At 34.0% G+C, this 21303-nt stretch overlaps 1 protein-coding gene across 1 annotated transcript in view; it reads right to left on the bottom strand.

Annotated features, from left to right (window-relative positions):
* Positions 1 to 21303, bottom strand: part of KCNH7 (potassium voltage-gated channel subfamily H member 7) — a 126673-nt gene that overhangs the window by 45809 nt on the left and 59561 nt on the right. The window contains exons 4-5 of the mRNA XM_044925236.2: positions 14978 to 15377; positions 7584 to 7783 (exon numbers count right to left, since the gene is read on the bottom strand). Coding sequence (XP_044781171.1) covers positions 7584 to 7783; positions 14978 to 15377 — 600 coding nt within the window. The remainder of the gene's footprint in view (positions 1 to 7583; positions 7784 to 14977; positions 15378 to 21303) is intronic.

Genomic DNA, 21303 nt, shown 5'->3' with positions numbered 1-21303 from the left:
GGGAATATATATTCCAATTATACCTAATAATTTAATGTATAAATCAAGTGGTATTTAAAACCAAAAGAAAAAGTCCTATCTCCCATCCATGTGAAGAAAATTTATAAAACTACATTTCAAACAGATTCAGAATTTTCTTCCTGAATCATATAACAAAGCTCAAAGCCTAGGAAACTACTTGTGTAATCCACAGGTTTAGTGGGACCTTTGTGAAACAGGATAGGATCTCTGAAGTATACAGGAAAAGTTGACTAATTGGATGATACTAAAAAACAAAAACATTAAAATCCAGACAATATCCTAAACAAACTCAGCATATTGGAAAGAGACTAGGAATAAATTGCAATCTAGATGAAAGATAGAGCATTGATGTCTATAAATTACAAAGAATTCTTTAAAAATGACAAGGAAAAGGTAACCAAGATCTATACAAAAATGTTGTGAGTAAGTAATTCATAGGAGTGACATCTCAATTAACCATTCCTGCTTTATTAAATAAAGCGTTCTGAATTCGGTTCTGGTGTTGCCTACTCCAGCAGAGCTCATACATAAGGCAGATAAAATTAGAATTAGAATCTGGGCCAATGTTCCATCTTAGAAAACACGACTAAGGCCCTGTTTTCTCAGTGTCCACACTGACTCCCAGATAAAACTAGGTAATGGCTAGATGTGAACCTCTATGATTCAAGTACAATAATTACACTTGTGTGGACTGAGTCTTTGGTTTTCCCTCCCACTACGGTGGGTGTTTCTAACTACTGACATGTTTCAGTTCTGTGTGAATTGTAGAGCATTGTGAGTTAAGAAGATGGCCATGAGAGTGAGGAAAATGATTTTGCATGGCTCCAGAAGTGTTAAAATGCACTATACAAGGTACTGGACCCAAAGTGAGGGAGATTCTTACCAGATGGTTGCTAAACTGAGTGTAGAGTTCTTGGGGTAGCACACCGGACTAACAGCAGCCCAAGATGCAAACTAAAAGATTCTTTTGGAATATCTGGCCTGAAAGAGGCATGATTATATATGTTTTTTTCCATTCACACTCATCTCCATGGATAGTAATATGTCTAAACCATGAAGAATAATTAAATGTAATTTTCCTGAATCTGCTGCCTTAAGGCTATATGGTCAATTGGCTAAGATGAACTACTTGTGCTAATTTTTGCCTTTAAAAAATGATTTTAAAATATTTGGTCTAGTGGGTAGAAATTTACATATCCATTTTCAATATAAATTCTCAAGCTATTGGTAATGTCTTGGGAAATTCTTTAACTAAATACTGGACTCTTATATTGGGATAAATTGTGGATGGTTTGATTCCATTAAGTTTGATAAGTGCCAAGTTCCTTTAATATTTGAATTTAATGGACCTAAATTCATGTTTCCAAAGAATATTTTAAAAGTGAACATTGATGTCTTTATTTTCCATTATTGGCTCACCTGTACTGATTATAATTGATCCTAAACTGAATTGAGCTTGAATTATTCCTGTGTTCCAAAGAAAGCATCTAGACACATAGATCACTCTTCAGCATAAGAGACTGCACTTGAATCCTGTTTGAATAGTACCATAAATTTTCAAAGTTGAAAAACAACTTGAAACATCATTTCCACCTTCCTACTACCATAGGAAGAATGTTAACAAACGGAGAAACTGAAGCATAGAAGTGTGTTTATTGCCTCAGTGTGGTATTTCTGCAATGACTATTTTTCATGTGTAATGCCACAGACCAAGCTGTCATTATTTCTCTTGACTCAGGAATGGCTCAGGATCAGATCCCACTATTGAACTTGATTTGTTTAAAGCAGTTTGGTGCTCGATGTAAACAAGTCTTTCTTAATAATGGTTGGAGACCAGCCTGAAGTGACCACCATCATTTGTGAACCATGATTTAACATATACCATTTGTAATCTGAAAATACCAGATGCTTGTCTTAAGCTTGATATTGTTCATGTCAGGGGCTCCAGATGGTATAATTATTGTGCTCTGTGGCCTTTTGAGACTTTAGGATAAAGAGCCTGGAGGAATAATAGGAAGGACATGTGACTTGCCCTCTCTTAAACACCTGAGGTTCAGGTGCTAAATACAGTTGTCAAGTATGTGTGTTAATAGTAGATTTCTTGCAAGTAGAAAATTTCACATATCCAGTTTCTGCTGATCCAGGCAATTCCTGTCAACTAATCAGCATGATGATGAAAATATCTTTTCAGGTTCATTGTAAACAGCCATTACTTTAATTCCACTCTTAAACAGCAACTATTTCTTTACAGAAAACTAAAAGATGTCACCAATCCTCAGGGTCATTATCATTTAAATGCAGTTTTTTGTTTTTTTTTTTTGCCAATCCCCATGCTCCCTTTTTAAATATGTGGATTTACACTTTTCTATCTAAGTGTAGAGAAGGAGCATATGTCTTTCATATTAGGAGACATTTGTAATGCTTTCTGTACCTTGATTGCTAATTTTGAACTGATGCTTTTTTGTTAAACTATTACTGATCAAATAAAAAACCAGCCTAAATTGTAGGCTCAACTGCACAAGAATTGTATTATGCTGCTTATGTCTTTAAACATGAGTGTTTTTATTTTCTGAAGACTTCTTGGTAACTGGGTCCCTGCCCATTGGATGGTTAGTCAGGCTTGAAAGGCATCATATTTGTAGTCATTTTACTGTAGCCTTATAATGAACTAGTCCAAGGTTTTTCACTGACTATATCAACTTTGGTATATAAAGTATCATTAGAAAAAAGTAAAGGGTAATAAAAATATTACGGTAGAGACAAGATATGCTATTTTATAAATTTTGCTTTATATCATATGTGGCTTAATGTCACAAGGATTATTTTATCTGAGTTGCTGAATTAGACATCGAAAGAGCTCAAAATTACGTTTCACTATGGCTATTAAAATAGGACATTACTGGAGTATATTTGAAAGTGACAGTCGGGCACAGATGAAGTTATTTAAATAAACATAGGGAATGGGTGCAACAGCAGTTTTGATGGAATGCAGTTAGATTGTAGATGCAGGTTAGTGTTAGTAGTTGCTAGTTAAATAGATGGTAGTTAGTAGTAGCAGCAGGCAGTTAGTAGTAGTAGTCTATAGTCAGAGTTATCAGATAACAGAGGAGCAGGAAAAGAGTCATGGAAAGAAATGAAATCAGATTTTCATTAAAATGTCCTTAGAAATCACATCAGCCCCAAGAAGTAGGAATTTCTATTAAACAGTATGTCATTCTTCATTATTTTCTTTTCTATTTTCATCGGCTTTGCTCATTTGGTCCATTAGAAGTGTATGTTTTGTCACTCCAGAGTCCCATTCTGGGGCTTCCCAGGTGGCTTAGTGGTAAAGAATCTGCCTGGCAAGAGTCCCACTGTGATTCTAAGCAATTTCAGCCCACTAGGTTGATTCTTGATTGAAATCTCTAAATACTCTCCCTTATTCAACTCTTCTCTGACCCTATACCTTCTTCTTTCTGAGGAATTAGTCTCTGCTTGACCAAAGGGGCTGGACCATGTGGTACGTATGAGCGCCACTGAGTCACCTTCTTTATTCCTCAAAACCAAAGCCTCCATCATTTTTCTTTCTTCTCCTACCTCTCTTTAAGGAAACTTTGTCTATCTGGCTGCTAAAGAATTTATTCTTCTTTTTTAGGTTCTTATTTCAACTCCTTTCTATATCTGTTTCTCAAATTTTTCTGCATCAACACCCCAGACTAAAATACTCAACTGTTCTCCCTTCTTCTTAAAATAAATTAAATGAAGTTGTTTTTAGATTATCTGCCTTAATTCTGCCTTGGATGTCTCAAAACAGGGCCTCTATTCCTGTCCTTGTCTTTACCTGAAATGGTCTCCTTGGTTTCTCTGCCATCCACACTTCTACCATTCACTTACTTCAGTGGTTTTTGAATAATACTCAACACAGAAACAACTGTTCTACAAAGGAGACTCAGAGGGAGCAAAAGAGTGTGCGACAGATAGGTTAGACTCTATATCCTCAAGCAGAAAAACTCCTATAATAATTGCTTCACAGATTTAGCAAGGGCAGTTCTGGTGCTTTAGAACTATTTGAAAATGACATGTTTAATGAAATTACAGACAGGTTAAGTGACTTGTCCAAGATTAGTGGCATATTGATAGCTAGTACTTGGGTCTTCTGAATTTTTATTCTATATATATATTTTCTATTATTCAGGCATTATTAGAGGGCCATTTTTAAAAAGGCTTTTCTTCCATGCAAATATAATTTTAAATTATGGAGTGGTTTCTGTCATTAGTGATTTATTTCTCTCCATCCAGAATGATGGACAGATCATAGTTATTGGTGTCCTTATTCATTCAAGCCATGTTCCTCCATGTGCATGGCTTGATTCTACAATGACATGGAAGGTGATTTTCAGTTTCTGGCAGTGTTGTAACTAAAATCAATGTTAGATAATGTCTGAAAGTTTCAGATGGGTTATAAGACAGCTTTGATGTTTTTGGGGAAATCCATTGAGGAACCTTCAGTCCTAATCTGAAAAAGTATTGCAGAAAGAAAAGTATTTTCCAAGCTTGACCTATGGACATTTCTGAGCTAATTTTTACTAATTCTAAACCTGACATAATTTGCAAAAGGACATCTTCCTTTCACTCGCTTCATTATTCTGACTGCTTTCCTTTTGCAATCTGAATCATTTGGCTCAACTGAGAGGAAGCCCATAAATATTCCCAGAATGCTTTGGGTTCTGGAACATTCTGGCAATAGATGTTCCACTAAAAGCAAAAATACAGGGAATACGGAATATGGCTCCATGTTTTAGGTAAATTCTTTGTGACGTTTTGTGATCTATCAAGCAATCAAATGTTTGGGGCTATGAAAAAGAATTTTCAGTCAATTAATAGAGTATGAATAAACATCTTGTACTTCATCTGGACATGGTTAAACAGCAAAAATGGCCTGAAATGTTTCATGATAAATTATATTTAAGGTTATACTTAAATGAAATAACATGGAATGCTGATGTAAAATACAACAGTTTGATGTATTTTTATGTATCACAGTACATAAAGTTAAGTCGCATTAAATTGTTATTAAATCACAATTTAGTTAACAATAAAACTAATAAGACAGGGATTTAACAATGTGGTGTTAGAGGTAAAAAAAAAAAAAAGATTTTTTTTTTTAACCTCTCAGTAGTCTACGAGTAGGGTTGCTTTTTTCTAATCAACTTTCTTTAGCACATTGTGCTTAATTAGCAAGCATCTTCCATTTGCTGAGTTTTCAGAGTTATGTTGCACTTAGATCTTTTACTCACATTGCAGTCACAAGATGAGAAATGTAGACACTGTGTACAAACAAGAAGTTCGTGCAAAGTCAAGCTCTCAAAACCACATGCAAGACTCAGTGGCACATGGTTTAGAGCTCACACAACTCCTGGATCATGTAATACAGGCATGCAGATGAGAGGAAAGAAAAGCACCTACATCATGAAAATAGAGGATGATGAAAGAGAATGACATTTTCTTTATGACAATTATCTAATGCAAACCGTATACCCATAACCTTTACCAGAGTGGAGGAAGGGGCAGATAAATGACTTTTTGTGGGTGGGTTTGGGGGGAAACTCTATATAAATATTATTAGAGGTCAAGTTGTTGTTCAAGTTAAGAATTTCTATTCTGTACTTGGCCTCTTCCAGGTTATCTTCCCCAGTTTCTTGCTTTGTATTTCCTCTGCTACACCATGCAAAAAAGATCAGAACTAACATTGGAAATCATTTAACAAGCTCTAAACCTGACAGATCACAAGGGTGTTCTCCACAATTTACACGAGAATTAAATTGGATATAAATACCTCCTGTTCTTACCGGTGGGTGTTGTGATTCCATGTATTAAGGTGTGAAGCAGACAGGAAAGAGATAAATCTTTCATAAGTACATTGTAAATAGGCAAGTGGTATATAAACCAAATTCATAGGTAATAGAGTCAAACAATGAAAGGTAAATAGTTTTTACAAAATAGACTTTATCACACAAAAAAAATGGTCACAAAACTAGAGTAATATGGAGAGGGGAAGTAAAATAAATAAATGTTTAACTATTGTTATTGAAATAATCTGGCAGAATGGAACAACAAAATTGAGTGACATGTGTTTTGATTAAAGATTCTTGACACTGCTTCAGCCAACCCAGCATTAGAGAATCCCCTGTAGTATCTGAATGTTGATATCTTCATTAAACAATAATATGAATGGAAATAAACAAAAGTGACCAATTTGTAGGTACTTTCTTAAGAGATTAAAGTGTTATCCTGGTGAGATCAACTTTGCAAATGAATTTTCACAAGTAAATACGGGATAATTAGAAATAACTCATGGAATTCAGTTATGGTTTTGTATGAAATGTGCTGATTGATTAGTTCCTCAAATTAAAAATTTTATAATGGCATGCCATTACTTCTCAATCAAATAAATCATGCACAGCTATGGTAAACTTATCATATGTAAATATATATTTCAAACTGGGCAGTATTTGCAATGCTTTCTGTACCTTCACTGCTAATTTTGAACCTTTATTTTTTGTTAGGCTATTGCTAATGAAATAAAAAAATGTCAATCTCAATTGAATAAGTTGTATGAAAAAGTTGTATCATACTGTTGCTGTCACTAACTTTGAAAGATTTCATTTTCTAAAGAACTCTTAGAAACAAGATCCTTGCCCAGTGGACGAATAGCTAGATGGGAGGGTATCATAATTCGAATCATTTTTTAATAGATCTTTGACACGCTATTGAATTTGTATTTATCGTATAATTTATCTTTAGTAATCAATCTCTATAGCCAAATAGCTAGGTCAAAAAGATATATGTAATTTTCCTAATAATTAAAGTAGCTCTTTAGGTCAATTAATTTTATTAGTTGTATTGATTTTTAAGCATTAATAGAGGAGGGAAGGTTATGAAAAGTTGATGTTGAATTTGTTTAAGAGTTATGAAGGAACACATATTTCCCCCTTGAAAGGAAAGATGCATTAAACCAGATACAGTAAAAGGGCACATATGTAATTGATTAAAATATAGAAAAATTGTCCTTAACAGAAACATGAAACTTCCTATTATAAAATGGTTATGGTATACCTAAGTTCCTTAACCTCTCCCACAGATCCTTAAAATGTCATCTTTTTTAAAAAAATTTCTGTTTGGAGGCATTATAGTTATTACTGTTTACTGGTAATATCTTATTGTTTACTGGTAATATCTCAATGCACATGGATCCATTTATTTTGCGGGCTCTGGCAGCTAGGCCATGTGGGAAAGCCCAAGTCCTAACTTAGCAATGCTCTCTCTGACCAGAAGTGGGCGCTCTACTACACACAGTTATATCAGTTTGCATCATGTTATGCCTTTGCCACACAGTATAACTAGATATAGCACCATGCAATGCCATGAGTTGAGAATGAAAGACTATCTCCAGGGGAGAAAATAAACATCCGAGAAAGGAAAACAAAAGCAAGGGGTTCAAAGCTGGTGAGACTGTTTTTTTTCATTTTGGCTGTAGCTATAATGCCTGAGGGGCTCCAGTTTTGGAAAACAGTAATACATACCATGTTCATGTCAATGCCGTTGGTGTAAGTCCATGCGTGCTGGAAATATTCTTCAAGCCGTTGCCTCAGAGGGTTGGGGATTTGGTGAAAGCGAATGAACTCTTTTACTCGCAGCATCTGCATGTGGTACCTGGCAGTTCCCGAGTATAGTCTTTGGATAATTGCAGATACATTCCCAAAAATGCTTGCATACATTAATGCTGGATTGGATAAAAAACAAAGTTATGGGGGAAAGACTGCATTTGGGGATATTATATCTTGTCAGAATCTCAAAATGCAGATTTTTTTTTTCTTTTAATCTCAATCCAATTTGTGAGGGTTTATCACTGGCCCGTGGGGAATAAAGTAGTTAAGTCAATACTGTTGTAAAGTTTATAATTTTCATGGTAAATCTGGAGAGTAAAAATACCCGAATTCATCATGGATTCGATATTAAAGTAAATACTCAGACTGTTTACAATATCAACCTGTAACCAATGTAGACTATTGACTAGAGATAAAACATGTTTAGAATCAACATTTTATTTGTAATGTAATAAGAAGGTATGTCATGGGGTTACCACAGATCTGTATTCTGGAAGTGGAGTAAAAGTTTTTAAATTGTGACAACTCTACCTTGTAATATTAAAAATTTACTGTAAAATTTAAGGATTTGTTAAGGAATAATATTTTTTGAATTATTTACTCATTTATTTGGCTGTGCCAGGTCTTCGTTGTGGTATGTGAGATCTTTGTGGCCTGTGGGATCTAGTTCTCTGAACAGTGATCAAACCCAGGTCCCCTGCATTGGGAATCTGGAGTCTTAGCCACTGGACCATCAGGGGAGTCCCCATAAATTGTTTCAAGGAAATCACAGTTTCCTTAGAGTGCTTCTTCATATGTAATTTTTAATCTATTAAAATTTGTTTTTCTACTTTCTATATGAGAAATATATCTTTGGCTTAGACTATGAGAAAACAGTTTTATTTTTGCAGAGAAAAATAGAATGACGTCTTTGTTCTTTCACCTATGGGAAGAAAAAAACCTAACATTCATTATTTAGAATGCCATTTCTAAAGCTTCCTGGGCAAAATATTTATAATTTAACATAAGCTCTTTAAATATCTTGTCTTTCTTTTTATATCTGTGTTTAGTTTCTAATAATCCTAAAAAAAATTCTATATTCTATACAGAAAGTCACATGATGACAATGGCCTACATCTTGCTTTGGGCATATGTCAGACACTTAGAGCGGAGGTAATGGAACTGTAATGTATCAAGCAGGTGGGGGGAAAGGAAAAAAAAAGCAAAACCAACAATCAACAATTCCTCGAAGTATGTGTTCAACAATATTCACCCAACATATTTTTTTTCCACAACACATTTTACAAACCATTGCCTATATAAACCACTTGATCATATTTAAGGTAAATTTTGGCCAGATTCAGTGTGTGTTTTAAAATGATTTATCTTCTTGGTCATTTGCTTTCTTTTCCATCTTATTTCTGTCTCTTGGTTAGCATGGTCCTTGTTTGCCATAGATGTCCCAAGTAAGAGAATGTCCCAGACAAATGGGTGGTGCTTTCTCTATGTAAAGGGAAAAATATTGGGGAAATCTATAGGAAGGCTGCATTGGGGTTTGTGAAAACAGTAAGTCTCATTAACATAGAAAACCTGTTTAGGCTGTATCTTCCATAGGCGTGAAAAAGAAAAAAAAAGAAAAAAACTTGGGCATAATTTGAGTAAATGAACAGTTAAGAAGGGAGCTAGCAATACGTGCCTGAAATGGATTACCACGATTCAAAGAGATTTATGTGAAAAATATATTTTACTCTGCCTAACTTTAGTGTTGGAAATATTTATGCTTGCTGATAAGTGTCCAAAGTATCTATCATGTTCTCAGGAAATGGTTTGGTACAGATTTTCATTTGATTTAATTAGAGGGCCCATAATCAATGCTAGTTATTTTACTTAAACCACATAATTATGCAAAGAAGAGTCAGGGAAAACATTCTTATTTTGTTTTTAATGAATACTGTGTTTTTATCTCCATACTGCCATAAAAATGAACCAAACATTAGTTTGATCATAAACAGGTATTTCTACTCATTGATAGGACAGCAAAATCTAGATCATAAGTACACAGTTGAATACATGAATAGCATATATTTCTCTAAGGAAATTCTATGCTAATGACTTTCTAAATTATAATAAAGGCATACATTTTTTCCCTATATTTTTAGGAAGCAAATGGAGCTAAAGGTGGTAAGCAAGAGAAAATCATAAAATGATTCTAATTTGTATACATTATTTAGCTGCTGCTGCTGCTGCTAAGTCGCTTCAGTCGTGTCCGACTCTGTGCAACCCCATAGACAGCAGCCCACCAGGCTCCCCGGTCCCTGGGATTCTCCAGGCAAGAACACTGAAGTGGGTTGCCATTTCCTTCTCCAATTATTTAGCTAATGCCCATCAACTGGCATAAAATATGAATCAAAAGCAAGCTGGCAGACCATACAATCATTTCTCTCAACTCACTATTTTGTTTACCCTTCCTTAACAGAAAATTCTTCTTTCACCAAAATGATTTGCTTCACCTCGAGGTACTATACAAATAAAACAGGTATAATTTAAAACTTCAGCACGCCACACTCAAAATCTGAGACGCTCACCAAACTAATGATTTTAGAAAGTGAAAGTGATGTTGCTCAGTCATGTCTGACTCTTTGGGCTCCCATGAACTGTAACCTGCCAGGCTCCTCCGTCCATGGGATTTTCCAGGCAAGAATACAGGAGTGGGTTGCCATTTCCTTCTCCAGAGGATCTTGCCAACCCAGGGATCGAACCTGGGTCTCCCACATTGCAGGCAGACTCTTCACCATCTGAGCCTACCAGGGAATCCCAATGAATGTAGTGTCATTGGGTAATAGCTGAAACATACTGATAAAAGAAATAAAAATGCTTTTCTACCTAGTACGCAAATTTAAAAAGATAAATTTTGATGATGTATAATTTAGGTACAACAAAATGAATCTGTTTTAAATGTACAGCTCAGTTAGTTGACAAGCATACACACTCCTGTTAACACAATCAAGATTATAGACCATTTTCATCATCCCAGAAGATTCCACTGTGTCCCTTGGCTGCTTGCCCACTGTTTTCTAGGCTAACTCTAGACAATCACTGAGCTCCTTTATGTCATTACAGATTAGTTTGCATTTCCTAGAGTTTCATATAAATAGAATCATAATGAACATATTCATCTATGTCTGACTTCTTTTTCAGTCATACGAATTTTGAAATTCTGTTTTGTATGTGTCAACAATTTGTTCTTTTTTTTTTATCATGAGTAGATTTGCATCACATGGTTCTACCAAGTTCATTTATCTCTTGTTGATAAAATCTCACCGTTTCTAGTTTTTGGCTATTATGAATAAAACTGTTAGGAACATTTGTGTACAAGTCTTTGTGTGGGTATACATTTTCATTTCCCTTTGAAAGAATTAGAAATAGAATTGCTGATCTGTGCAGTATGTTTGGACCTCCCTGGTGGCTTAGTGGTAAAGAATCTGCCTGCCAATGCAGTAGACCAGGGTTTGATCCCTGGGTGGGGAAGATCCCCAGGAGAAGGTAATGGCAACCCACTCCAGTATTCTTGCCTGGGAAATCCCATGGACAGAGAAGCCTGGGGAGATACAGTCACTGGGTTGCAAGGAGCTGGACATGGCTTAGCCACTGAGCGCACATGCTGCTGGTTATGTTTAAGGAACTGCCAAGCTAGTTCCCAATTTGGGGTGACTTTACATTCTCACCAGCAATATTTGAGAATACCAGCTGTTCTACAACCTTCCGAACATTTGGTGTTGTCTTATTTTAACCATCTTAGAGCATTAATTGCATTTCCGTGACAACTAATAATATCTCTCCATGTATTTACTGGCCACTGACATATCTTCTTTTGTGAAATGTCTGTTTAAAACTTTTTCTCATTTTTTTAAAATTGACTTGTCTTCTTATTATGGAGTTGTAAGAATTCTTGATATATTCTAAATAAAAGTCTTTTTCTAGATCTAAGTATTGAGAGTATTTTTTTCTAGTCTATCATTTGCTTGTTCCTCTTAACAGTGTCCTTTGGAAAGCTGAAGTTACTAATTTTGATGAAATCCAAATGCTTATATACTTTGTTTAGTTTTCTGATATTTAAAAAAAGAAGTTATAGGAGTAGTGTAAGGTTTCAGTTTCTCCATCATGGTTAGAAGCAGAAATCTAGTTACTTTGTTTTACACATTATAAAAACAAGAAATGCTCCTAAGATGTTTGTCAAGCAGGTCAGAGATGAAATACATTTGCCTTTATATACTGGTTTATAGGTTTTTAAAAATCAAATGTGTATATTATGTTTATAATATTTGAATAAAGATTATACTTATGTTATATATTAATATCAGAAAAATAGATATAAATATGTGATCTTAACTTATATTCTCACTTATTTAATTCCACTTATACTTTTATTTTTCATCTTGAATTGTGTATATTTTTAAAAAGAATTCTATGGTTACTGTTCTCTGTACATATTCAGATGCAATGTTGGTGACTGTCTTTGCAAATAGAAGTTTTAAAAAATGTATCTACATGTATCTGAGTTATTTGAATTTAATTAGATGATAGCCTTTAATGTTTAATTTTTAGTTTCCTTAAATTGTGTTGCTGCAAAAGGGATTGCAGATTACTTTGGTTTAAAATTTTTATTTTAGAATGAAGATTGGTTTTAAAGAAGCTTTGGGAAAAAGAGTTCAACTTGATAACTGACTAACAACTTTAACTTGCAGTAGTATATATACAATACTTTACATTTATATTTTGGATATTATATTTTATTTTTAGGTTTAAATCAAACTACTCATACAATTGAGGGATATGTACTTAGTATAAAAATAGAACTAAATACAGAAAATTAAATCATTTCTTAATATAGTTGGGTCTAAATGAAAATATCATGTGTAGATATACACAAATACATTAAATGGCTATGAAAATTTCAAGGCATGCTTATTATTGCTAAGTTTCCAATCTTATTTTACCTTTTATGGCATAATAGCTCATGATCCAATTCTCTAGGAATATGTAAAAATTCTTTTTCCTGTGTGATGCTAAGCTTTACATAATCCCATTTTGATTAAGTTTTGTAGAAGCAACTCTGTTATTCAAATAAAAGATATTATGTGGGATATGGATATATCTTAGTCAACCCAATTAACTAGAGTGTTTTTTCTTAAAAGATAGAATTCCTGTGTAGGAAACAAATATTCTTCCTAAACAATCAATGGAAATAGCATAATGTCATATTCAAAAAGGCAAAAATATAGGAAGGAAGGAAGGGAAGTAGAAAGCAAGGGAGGAAGAAAAGAAAGAAAAAAGGAAGGAAAAAGACACAAAGAAAGGAAGAAGAAAAACTGGCAGTAATTCCCTGATTTAAGGATTAGATGTTGGGACAGATGAGCCTGGCTGGCTACAGTCCATGTTGTCACAAGCGACTAAACCACCACCACCACAGAGCAGGTAAAGAACTGAGTTCTCTAATTTAAAATAATTTACATGTTATGGCAAAACCAATACAATATTGTAAAGTTAAAAAAGAAAAGAAAAGAAAAAAATTATTGGAGGTATCATATTAACTAATAAAAGAATTTATAAAAGGCATGAGCAAACAAGACAAGCAAAATCAAAGAACTCATTAAAGTAATATTAAAACAATTGTAAGACAAAAAAAAAAAATAATTTACACGATAAATAGTACCATGCATTTCACTTAATCCTCACAAGAGGTAAGGATTCCTATGGGGTGAACAGGATAAACTTCAGTGCTCTTAATAAGGGCTTCCCAGGTGGGGCTAGTGGCATAGAACCCGCAGGCCAGTGCAGGCTAGACATGTAAGACAGCTCGATCTCTGGGTGGGGAAGATCCCCTGCAGAAGCGACTAGCAACCCACTCCCGTATTCTTGCCTGGAGAATCCCATGGACGGAGGAGCCTGGCGGGCTACAGTTCATAGTGTCACACAGAGCCGGACATGGACTGAAGCAACTTAGCATGGCACAGCTCTTAAAAAATTCTTCCTTGCAAATTCTGTTTCAAGATTCAAGTACTGTTTTCTTTTGAAAAGTGCCTATATATATTTCTATAATTAAAAACATACTTTTTTTCTTTGTTACTAATGCCACTAAAACTGATAGCCACTACAAAGTATTTACTAGCAGTTGCAATCACAGAATGGTTGGGGCTGTGTTTGTTCTGTAAGATTCAGTCTCTCTGGAATGAATTTTTCTATTTTTTTTCCAGCGGGCTCCACTTTCATTTCCTTTTGAGTGTAATTCTGCTTTTTGGTTTGTAACAAGACTTAGCCTGAATTTTCAGAATATTTTAAGCATTATTTAAATATATTATTTGCCTATACAATCTTACTAAAATAAAAGCACAAGACATACATATGAAAAGTAAATTTTAAACACAGTGAACACTAAACTATTTGAATCAATAAATAATATACTAATATGAATCTATTTAAGTTTCATAAATAAAGCTTACCAAGAACATTTTATTACTCAATATATTAACATTCAAAAATTAACTCTCTGGATCTATTTTCAAATTGGTATGCAATCTAAGGATGATGCTCTTTTTCAAACTTTAAAAATCCATCATGCTTTTGTCAGTTGCTGCCTGGTATAAACAAGGTTATTTTTAGTGGTTCCAAAGTGTGATTTCTTAAAATTAATACTAAAATAGTTTTACACAGTTTTTTTTTCTTATTCTAAAGAATATAACTTATAAATGGTGCTCATAGCATTACTCATTGTAGGTAAAGGGCAATCACTTAGGTCCTTGGCATAATGTCACAAAGGAATTTTTAGTCAAATGACAAGGAAAAATACATACATATATATATGTATATATGTGCATATGTGTATCTATGAAAGATTGGCTTACATTATAATTAGTAGGGTGATATTTACATATCTATATCAATCTACCAATGTCTGTATATCTAGTTCTGTAATGTAAAAGAGTCTTTCCTATTCTAATCTGGTCTCAGCTTGAAATATTACAGAACATAACCATTAGTAGTAAATTACAGACACATTTTTGCATCAGTAAAAGTGGACTTCAAGTCTCAATTCCTGAATCCCAAGGACCATGTCACTCTAGTTTTATGCTCATAGTTTCCTGAAGTCATGCAACATCTTTGGTGTCTCCCCTCACAGAGAGAATCAGATTTGATAAAATAGCCATATATTTAATCCCATTATCTCTACAACTTTCTGTAATTTTTTCTTTGCTTTCTTCTGAATGCTTTTGAGACATTGATTTTGTACTATTATTTTATCCTAATAGATAACAAAAGAGAAATCTACTTACAGCCAATCAACATAACACAAATCGAAAAGATTTTCTCCGAATTGGTGTTAGGAGACACATTCCCAAATCCCACACTCGTTAAACTGCTGAAGGTAAAATAAAGAGCTGTGACGTATTTATCTTTAATGGACGGTCCAGAGCTTGAGTCACTGTCATTGTAACGCTTCCCAATTTGTTGTCCTAAGGAATCCAACCAGCCGATTTTGTCAGTCAGGTAGGGCCTTTCTACATTCCCAATGGCATACCAAATGCAAGCCAGCCAGTGAGCAATCAGGGCGAATATGCACATTAAGAGCATTAGAACTGCAGCCCCATATTCTGAGTATCGATCGAGTTTTCGGGCCACTCTCACAAGACGCAGGAGTCGAGCTGTCTTCAAAAGACCAATTAATGTTGTTGTCTGTGGAAATAAATGTGCATGATCAGAAACAGTTGGTAAACAATTCAGTGTGTGTTCCTGTGTAGCAAAGTAAGTAGAAATAGGTTACAGAAATATGGCAGCACTGAAGATAACTGCATATTTGAATTAAACATCAAGGTTAGTTGTTTTCTTTTTTTTAACATTTGTTTGGAAAGTACTTTGAAAGTGTATGGTACATTAATTCAGTATCTTGGCATGTAATACTTTTGGGACAGGGACCATGCTTTGTTTTGCACTTGAACCATTTGCCTGGCACATAATGGGTACTCAGTAAATCATTCATTCACTGACAAACAACCCAGTGTGTTACTGGTGGGCCTAGCAAGTGGGATTATAGTGTAGAGCAAATGGACATGGTCATTTTTATAGTAGAAAAAGATATTTATTTATTAGACAAAGTGTCACTTTTTATAAAGAGAAACAAGGCCCACTGTCTATTGGGGGGAAATAAATATTTTTAAAACAAATAATAAGATCATTTCAGAGAGTGAAAAGTGTGCAATGATAATAAAAACATAGCGATATGATAGAGAGTGTTCAGGAGCTTGGGTTGGGATGAGAACCGTTTTAGAAAGGAAGGCCAAAGAGAATCTTGCTGACAAGCTGACATTAGAGTTTAGATGTGTTTCAATGAGGAGCCAGTCAAGCAGATAACTGGGAAACTTATTGGATGATTGCGTGCATGCATTAAGTACTATATTCAGATTCAGTTTTTCCTTTTTATATGTGTTGAATCAATAAATTGTTTCTTGATATCCTAATGATAGTATGTATTTTGCTTTGGGATGTGATATGTGTAAATAATTGCATGACTATTATTGACCAGGTATCTAAAGATAGGACACTTCTAAATAATAACAGGATATTTAACTGGTTGTTTGGATTTGAAATCTGTAAACAAATTTGGATTTGAAATTTGTAAACAAATTGCAAGTTCATTTGTTAGGTTTCCTAAATAATGTCAACTATAAGTACTATATAATTCACAGGGTATATAATTATTCCATGTTACATGGTATTTACCAATCAATTATTGAGTCATTTTATGTGTTCATTGTTGGTGTTTATTTCTCAAAGTACATCCATCTTTGTTAAGAACACATATTTTAATTAAAGAAATGGCACGTGGCAGAACTATCACCCTATATCTTCATATTGATTTGGTGAGAAAAGAGCTCTAAATATCAAGAAAATACTTTCATTAACATTCTAAAATCAGGGTTACAGCTTTTTTTTTCTCCTTATGCCAGAGTGGTCACAAGGGAAGGAAAGATTTCTGTCTCCCCTGAATTCTTTTCAGTTAGTATTCGAATCTTCTAGAAAGGAATTTGTGTAGTTGTGATGGTCTTATTACAATGTGGATTCTGGTCATTGCTCACTTAGGAATGGGAGGAGAGGTGAGTCTTCTCTCTTCCCAAAACTGAGTTATTATTTTTTAGGGTGTAGTAAGGGAAACTGTTTTTTATTACAATTTTAAAATTATGTCTCTTCAATGAATGAATGGAGAATAAATGAGTATGAAGTGGGTTCCTGGGAGAAAAGACAACTTGCTACTATTTATATTATCAAAGTTTCAGTGTAGCAGTTATGAGTTAGAACTTCGGAACAAACTTAGGTTTGAAATTCTGCTTCAGTAACAATGTCACCACAGACAATTTACTTATTTAATCTTTAAGCATCAATTTCTTCTTTTGTAAATGGGCATAATAATGCCTCCTTCTAGCATTGTAGGTAATACCCAGTACATTTTAGTTTTATTTTGATATCTCATATGCTTTTGTTTCCATCACTAAGCAGTAACTTTATATTGTAAAATGAATTTTAGAGCTACATATTTCCCAAACTTGTTACTCTGATATCAGGAATTTCTAGTGGAAGCTTTTGAACACTGGTCTTTCAGCTCCCCTGGGAAACTGCAGGGATTTTTAAAAGACAAGACTATCAGCTAGTGGCACTGACTGCTCAGACTCTTTAACAGAAATCAACCTGTTTCAGCGTAACTCCATTTCTACACGTCAGAGCTTAAGTTTGCACATTTATTTTTCCTCCAGTTTTGATTCCCATAAGTATGTGCAGAAATCAGAAATATTTGAAGGTTATTATTCAAAACTGCCTTTTTTTGGGAGCAATTTCTGAAACTCAAGATAAATGAAATATAATGAAATTTGTATAGGTATTTTGTTAATGAAGCGAAATGCTTCAGAATAAATGAGCTGTTTTAACAACATAGTGTGATAAAAAGTACTAGCAACTCTTTTGGCTACAAAGATGGTAGAGCAAAATGATGCAATGAAAAGGAAAGGAATCAAATCTGCTGTATATGCCGCTTCCTTTTTGCCCTCCTCTCAAAAGAAACCTCTGGTGTTTCTTCTACAATGATGTCAAAATGAGGTGAAATCTAGATGACAGTAAGTTTCCTGAGAAGGTGAATAAATATAATAACACACAAGTGACATATTTTCTGTACCAAAAAAGCTGAAAAAGTAAGGTGCATGATAAAGTCCCAAAGGAGCTGACACAAAGGAACTGCAGAAGGAGAGGAGGACAGAGAGGAAGAGGGAGGAGAAGAGTGAAAGTGTTGGGGGTAGACAGAACCTTCAGGTGCATCTTAAGGATGAGTGAATATTGACTTCAACAGTCAAAGCCATTCTCTTGATTCTATAACTTGTAACAAGTAACAAATGCTTTTTCTATGGTTATCAGGATGCTGCTAATATGCCTGGGCATTCTTCCTTAGTTACAGCTGTGTACAGCACAGCTTGTAGATGACATTTAGGCTAGCAATAACTCTGTTTTCTTTCTTTAAATATCTCTTTAAAGATTTAAGGTGTTTTGCCCCAGATAATACAATAAAGAGAAGTGACTGCACCACAATCTCAGAAAAAATGGGCCAAAAAAAAAAAAATCAATCTCTTCTTTCTGATTTGTCAGGCTATTAGTTTCCATTGTTTAGTTCAATGAACTATCTTTGTATTATCGGCAAGTCAAAAATGGGACCAACAACTACCTTATAATTGGTAGTTTTTGGCTGATTAGAATATTTTCAGAATGCATAGTTATCTCACAGTGTATCTAAGTTCATGTAATACCGAGACATACTATGAAAATCTACCTTAGTGGGTGTTTTTTCAATTTTTGAAAATAGAAATAAAACTATCTTGAAACTAATGACAAGAACTTTTAAAATAGTAGAGGTAAAGAAGTTTCTCTTAGGTGGTATATCTTGAATTTTTCACTGGTTTTAGAAAAGTATTCTTTGTTTATTATTACTTTTGGTAGAGAGTGAAAAGCATATAAAAGTTCACTAGATGTAAGAGTAATCATTATGATGTAATATAAAGACAGAAAAACAATAAATAAGATCTAGAAAGAGGTGAACTGTTTTGCAGTAGGTCAAAGCAAGGTCCACTGTTTTCCAGTACTGTCTATTAATATATAACAAAAGAGATATAATAAACTTTAACAAGTCAATTTTCCACCTCAACAGTACCTATGCCAGTTCAGAATTCAACTCCTTTACCCTGATTGAACAACATCTCAAACTATTTTTGTCTGAATACCACAGTAAAGAAAGACGATCTTAAAACTTTCATTTTGCCACAATTTTAAAAAAATGTAAAATGATTCTTCCCCTGGAAATTTAATTTTTCAAATTTCTGAGTAGCTGATGAATATCATCCAATTTCAGTTTTTTTTAAAAAATGTACCCACATCCATAGTTTATTAAAGCCCCAGATACTTTTTTTTTATTTTATATATATTGAGGTAAAAGCTACTTTCCCTTATTAAGTACAACTTTGTTAACTGATTTTTATATTAAGAATATATACTTTAAACAACTGCAATTTTGTCAATATGTTAGATAACAGGCCCAGACTAAAAAAAAACTATGAGATTTTTTTCTGCTATTTTACAGTAGTTCAGGCATTCTCTCTTAATGTAAATAGAATCATTTTTGAAGAAAAACAATGTTATTTTGAAATTAAAATAGGTGAAGTATTTAACAATACTCTTTAACAACTCTCTGCTTATGAATAAGTCTGGCTACAGTTAAACTGAGAAAGCATCATCAATAGGAGGAAATCTCATGTTTAACCATTTTTCAAAACAATTTTGAAAAATAATTCTCTTTAGTAAGCATTTTAAAAAATCTTACATTTAAAATACTTTATTTCAGGGTTTAATCTCTACAATCCTTGCCTATTGTAAGTAGATAGAATTATTCTTTTATGAATGAGGAAATGTAAATATGCGATCTTTAGTTCTGGCTGCTGGCTGTTACATGAATGTCACTGAAGCTTGCTACTTAATCCATCATCCTGTCCTGTTTATCAAGTGATGTATATTTTTAGTTCCTCAGTTGTATCCAATTCTTTACAACCCCTGGGCTGTAGCCCACCAGGCTCCTTTGTCCATGGGATTCTACAGGCAAGAACACTGGACTGGGTTGCCATTTCCTCCTCCAGGGGATCTTCCTGACGCAGGGACTGAATCTGTGTCTCATGCATTATAGGCAGATCCTTTACCTACATAATCTGGGAAGCATAATATTTGGGTTCAAATGGGAAAAGAGGGTTCCTGGGTGGCTCAGATGGTAAAGAATCTGCCTGCAATGCAGGAGACCTGTGTACGATACCTGGGTTGGGAAAATCCCCTGAGAAGGAACTGGCAACTCACTCCAGGACTCTTGCCTGTAGAATTCCATGGACAGAGAAGCCTGGTGGGCTACAGTCCATGGGATCCCAAAGAGCTGGACATGACAAAGCGACCAACACACACAAGGTGGAAAAGGCAACACTTAATGAGTAACAAATTTCATAATTCCACACTCATGTTTTTTTTTAGATTTCATTTCTATTCCCATTAAGTTCTAGTACTTGCAAACATCATTCAATAAATTGCCCAATAAAACACAATAATACTGAAACTAGTTTTTATTTTTTTGTTCAGCTTGAGTCATATTATTTTAATATCTCTAAAACACACTCACTAATAAAATCAAAGAGCTGTATTTTGAGTGTGTAAAAAACCATAGCGGGGGGGCACCTAGCTTAGCCTTTCCTTATTTGTACCAAATCATAAATTTCTCAACAAACAGGCTTTTAAAAAGAAGATTTTACAATCTCCAATATTTAACATCCTTTACTCTCGAGATACGTTTATTTTTATTTTGTTTTAAAATTAACATTCTATTTTGCTGCATTTTGATCTTACTTTCTCTTTAGTTATAGTAACACAGAAAACTGATCATCAAATGATTCTAAATAGTAGTAGGCAAATGCTGCAGTAAATAAACAATTATGAATAATATGTTATATTTTTATATTTGGAATTTGGCTTGTTCAAAAATAACCAAAACTTATTTTGTCTTCAGCAAATTTTAGTCAGTGGATCACATATAAGTAATGGGTAAGTGAAGAACTTAATGCAACATTTACTGATGGAATACTCTTATTACTCTTATTATTCCTTAGTTCAAGAATTATTCCATTGTAGATTCTTTGTCTCTTAATTGTCATGCCACAGACTTTTAGAAACATGACCTGTAACCTCAAATACAATTAGTTGAAACTTCTGCTATAATTCCTAAAAACTACCTAATGAGAGACATAGTTACTTTATGTGTAGACACATATAAACATGCAGGGCTGCAAAATGTTCATTGTTATTTCAATTTGAACATGAGTATGTCTAAATGTTTTAGAAATTTATTTCAAACAAACTAATGACAACTACTGTGGAGATCAGCTTCAGAAGGAATACTGACAAAATGATCAAAGTTTCTGTAACAGAGGCCTGCTTTGCATTCCCTTGTAACCATTCCACGATTTATCTATCACACTAATGAAGCAAACATATCAATGTGAGCAGAAACTCCTCCTCTCTGCTAAAACTTCCTGTCAAA

The sequence above is a fragment of the Bubalus bubalis genome, chromosome 2, assembly GCF_019923935.1.
Source record: "Bubalus bubalis isolate 160015118507 breed Murrah chromosome 2, NDDB_SH_1, whole genome shotgun sequence".
NCBI lineage: Eukaryota > Metazoa > Chordata > Mammalia > Artiodactyla > Bovidae > Bubalus > Bubalus bubalis.
Note: the sequence above shows the minus strand (reverse complement) of the source record. Positions and strands in the feature narration are given on the sequence as shown.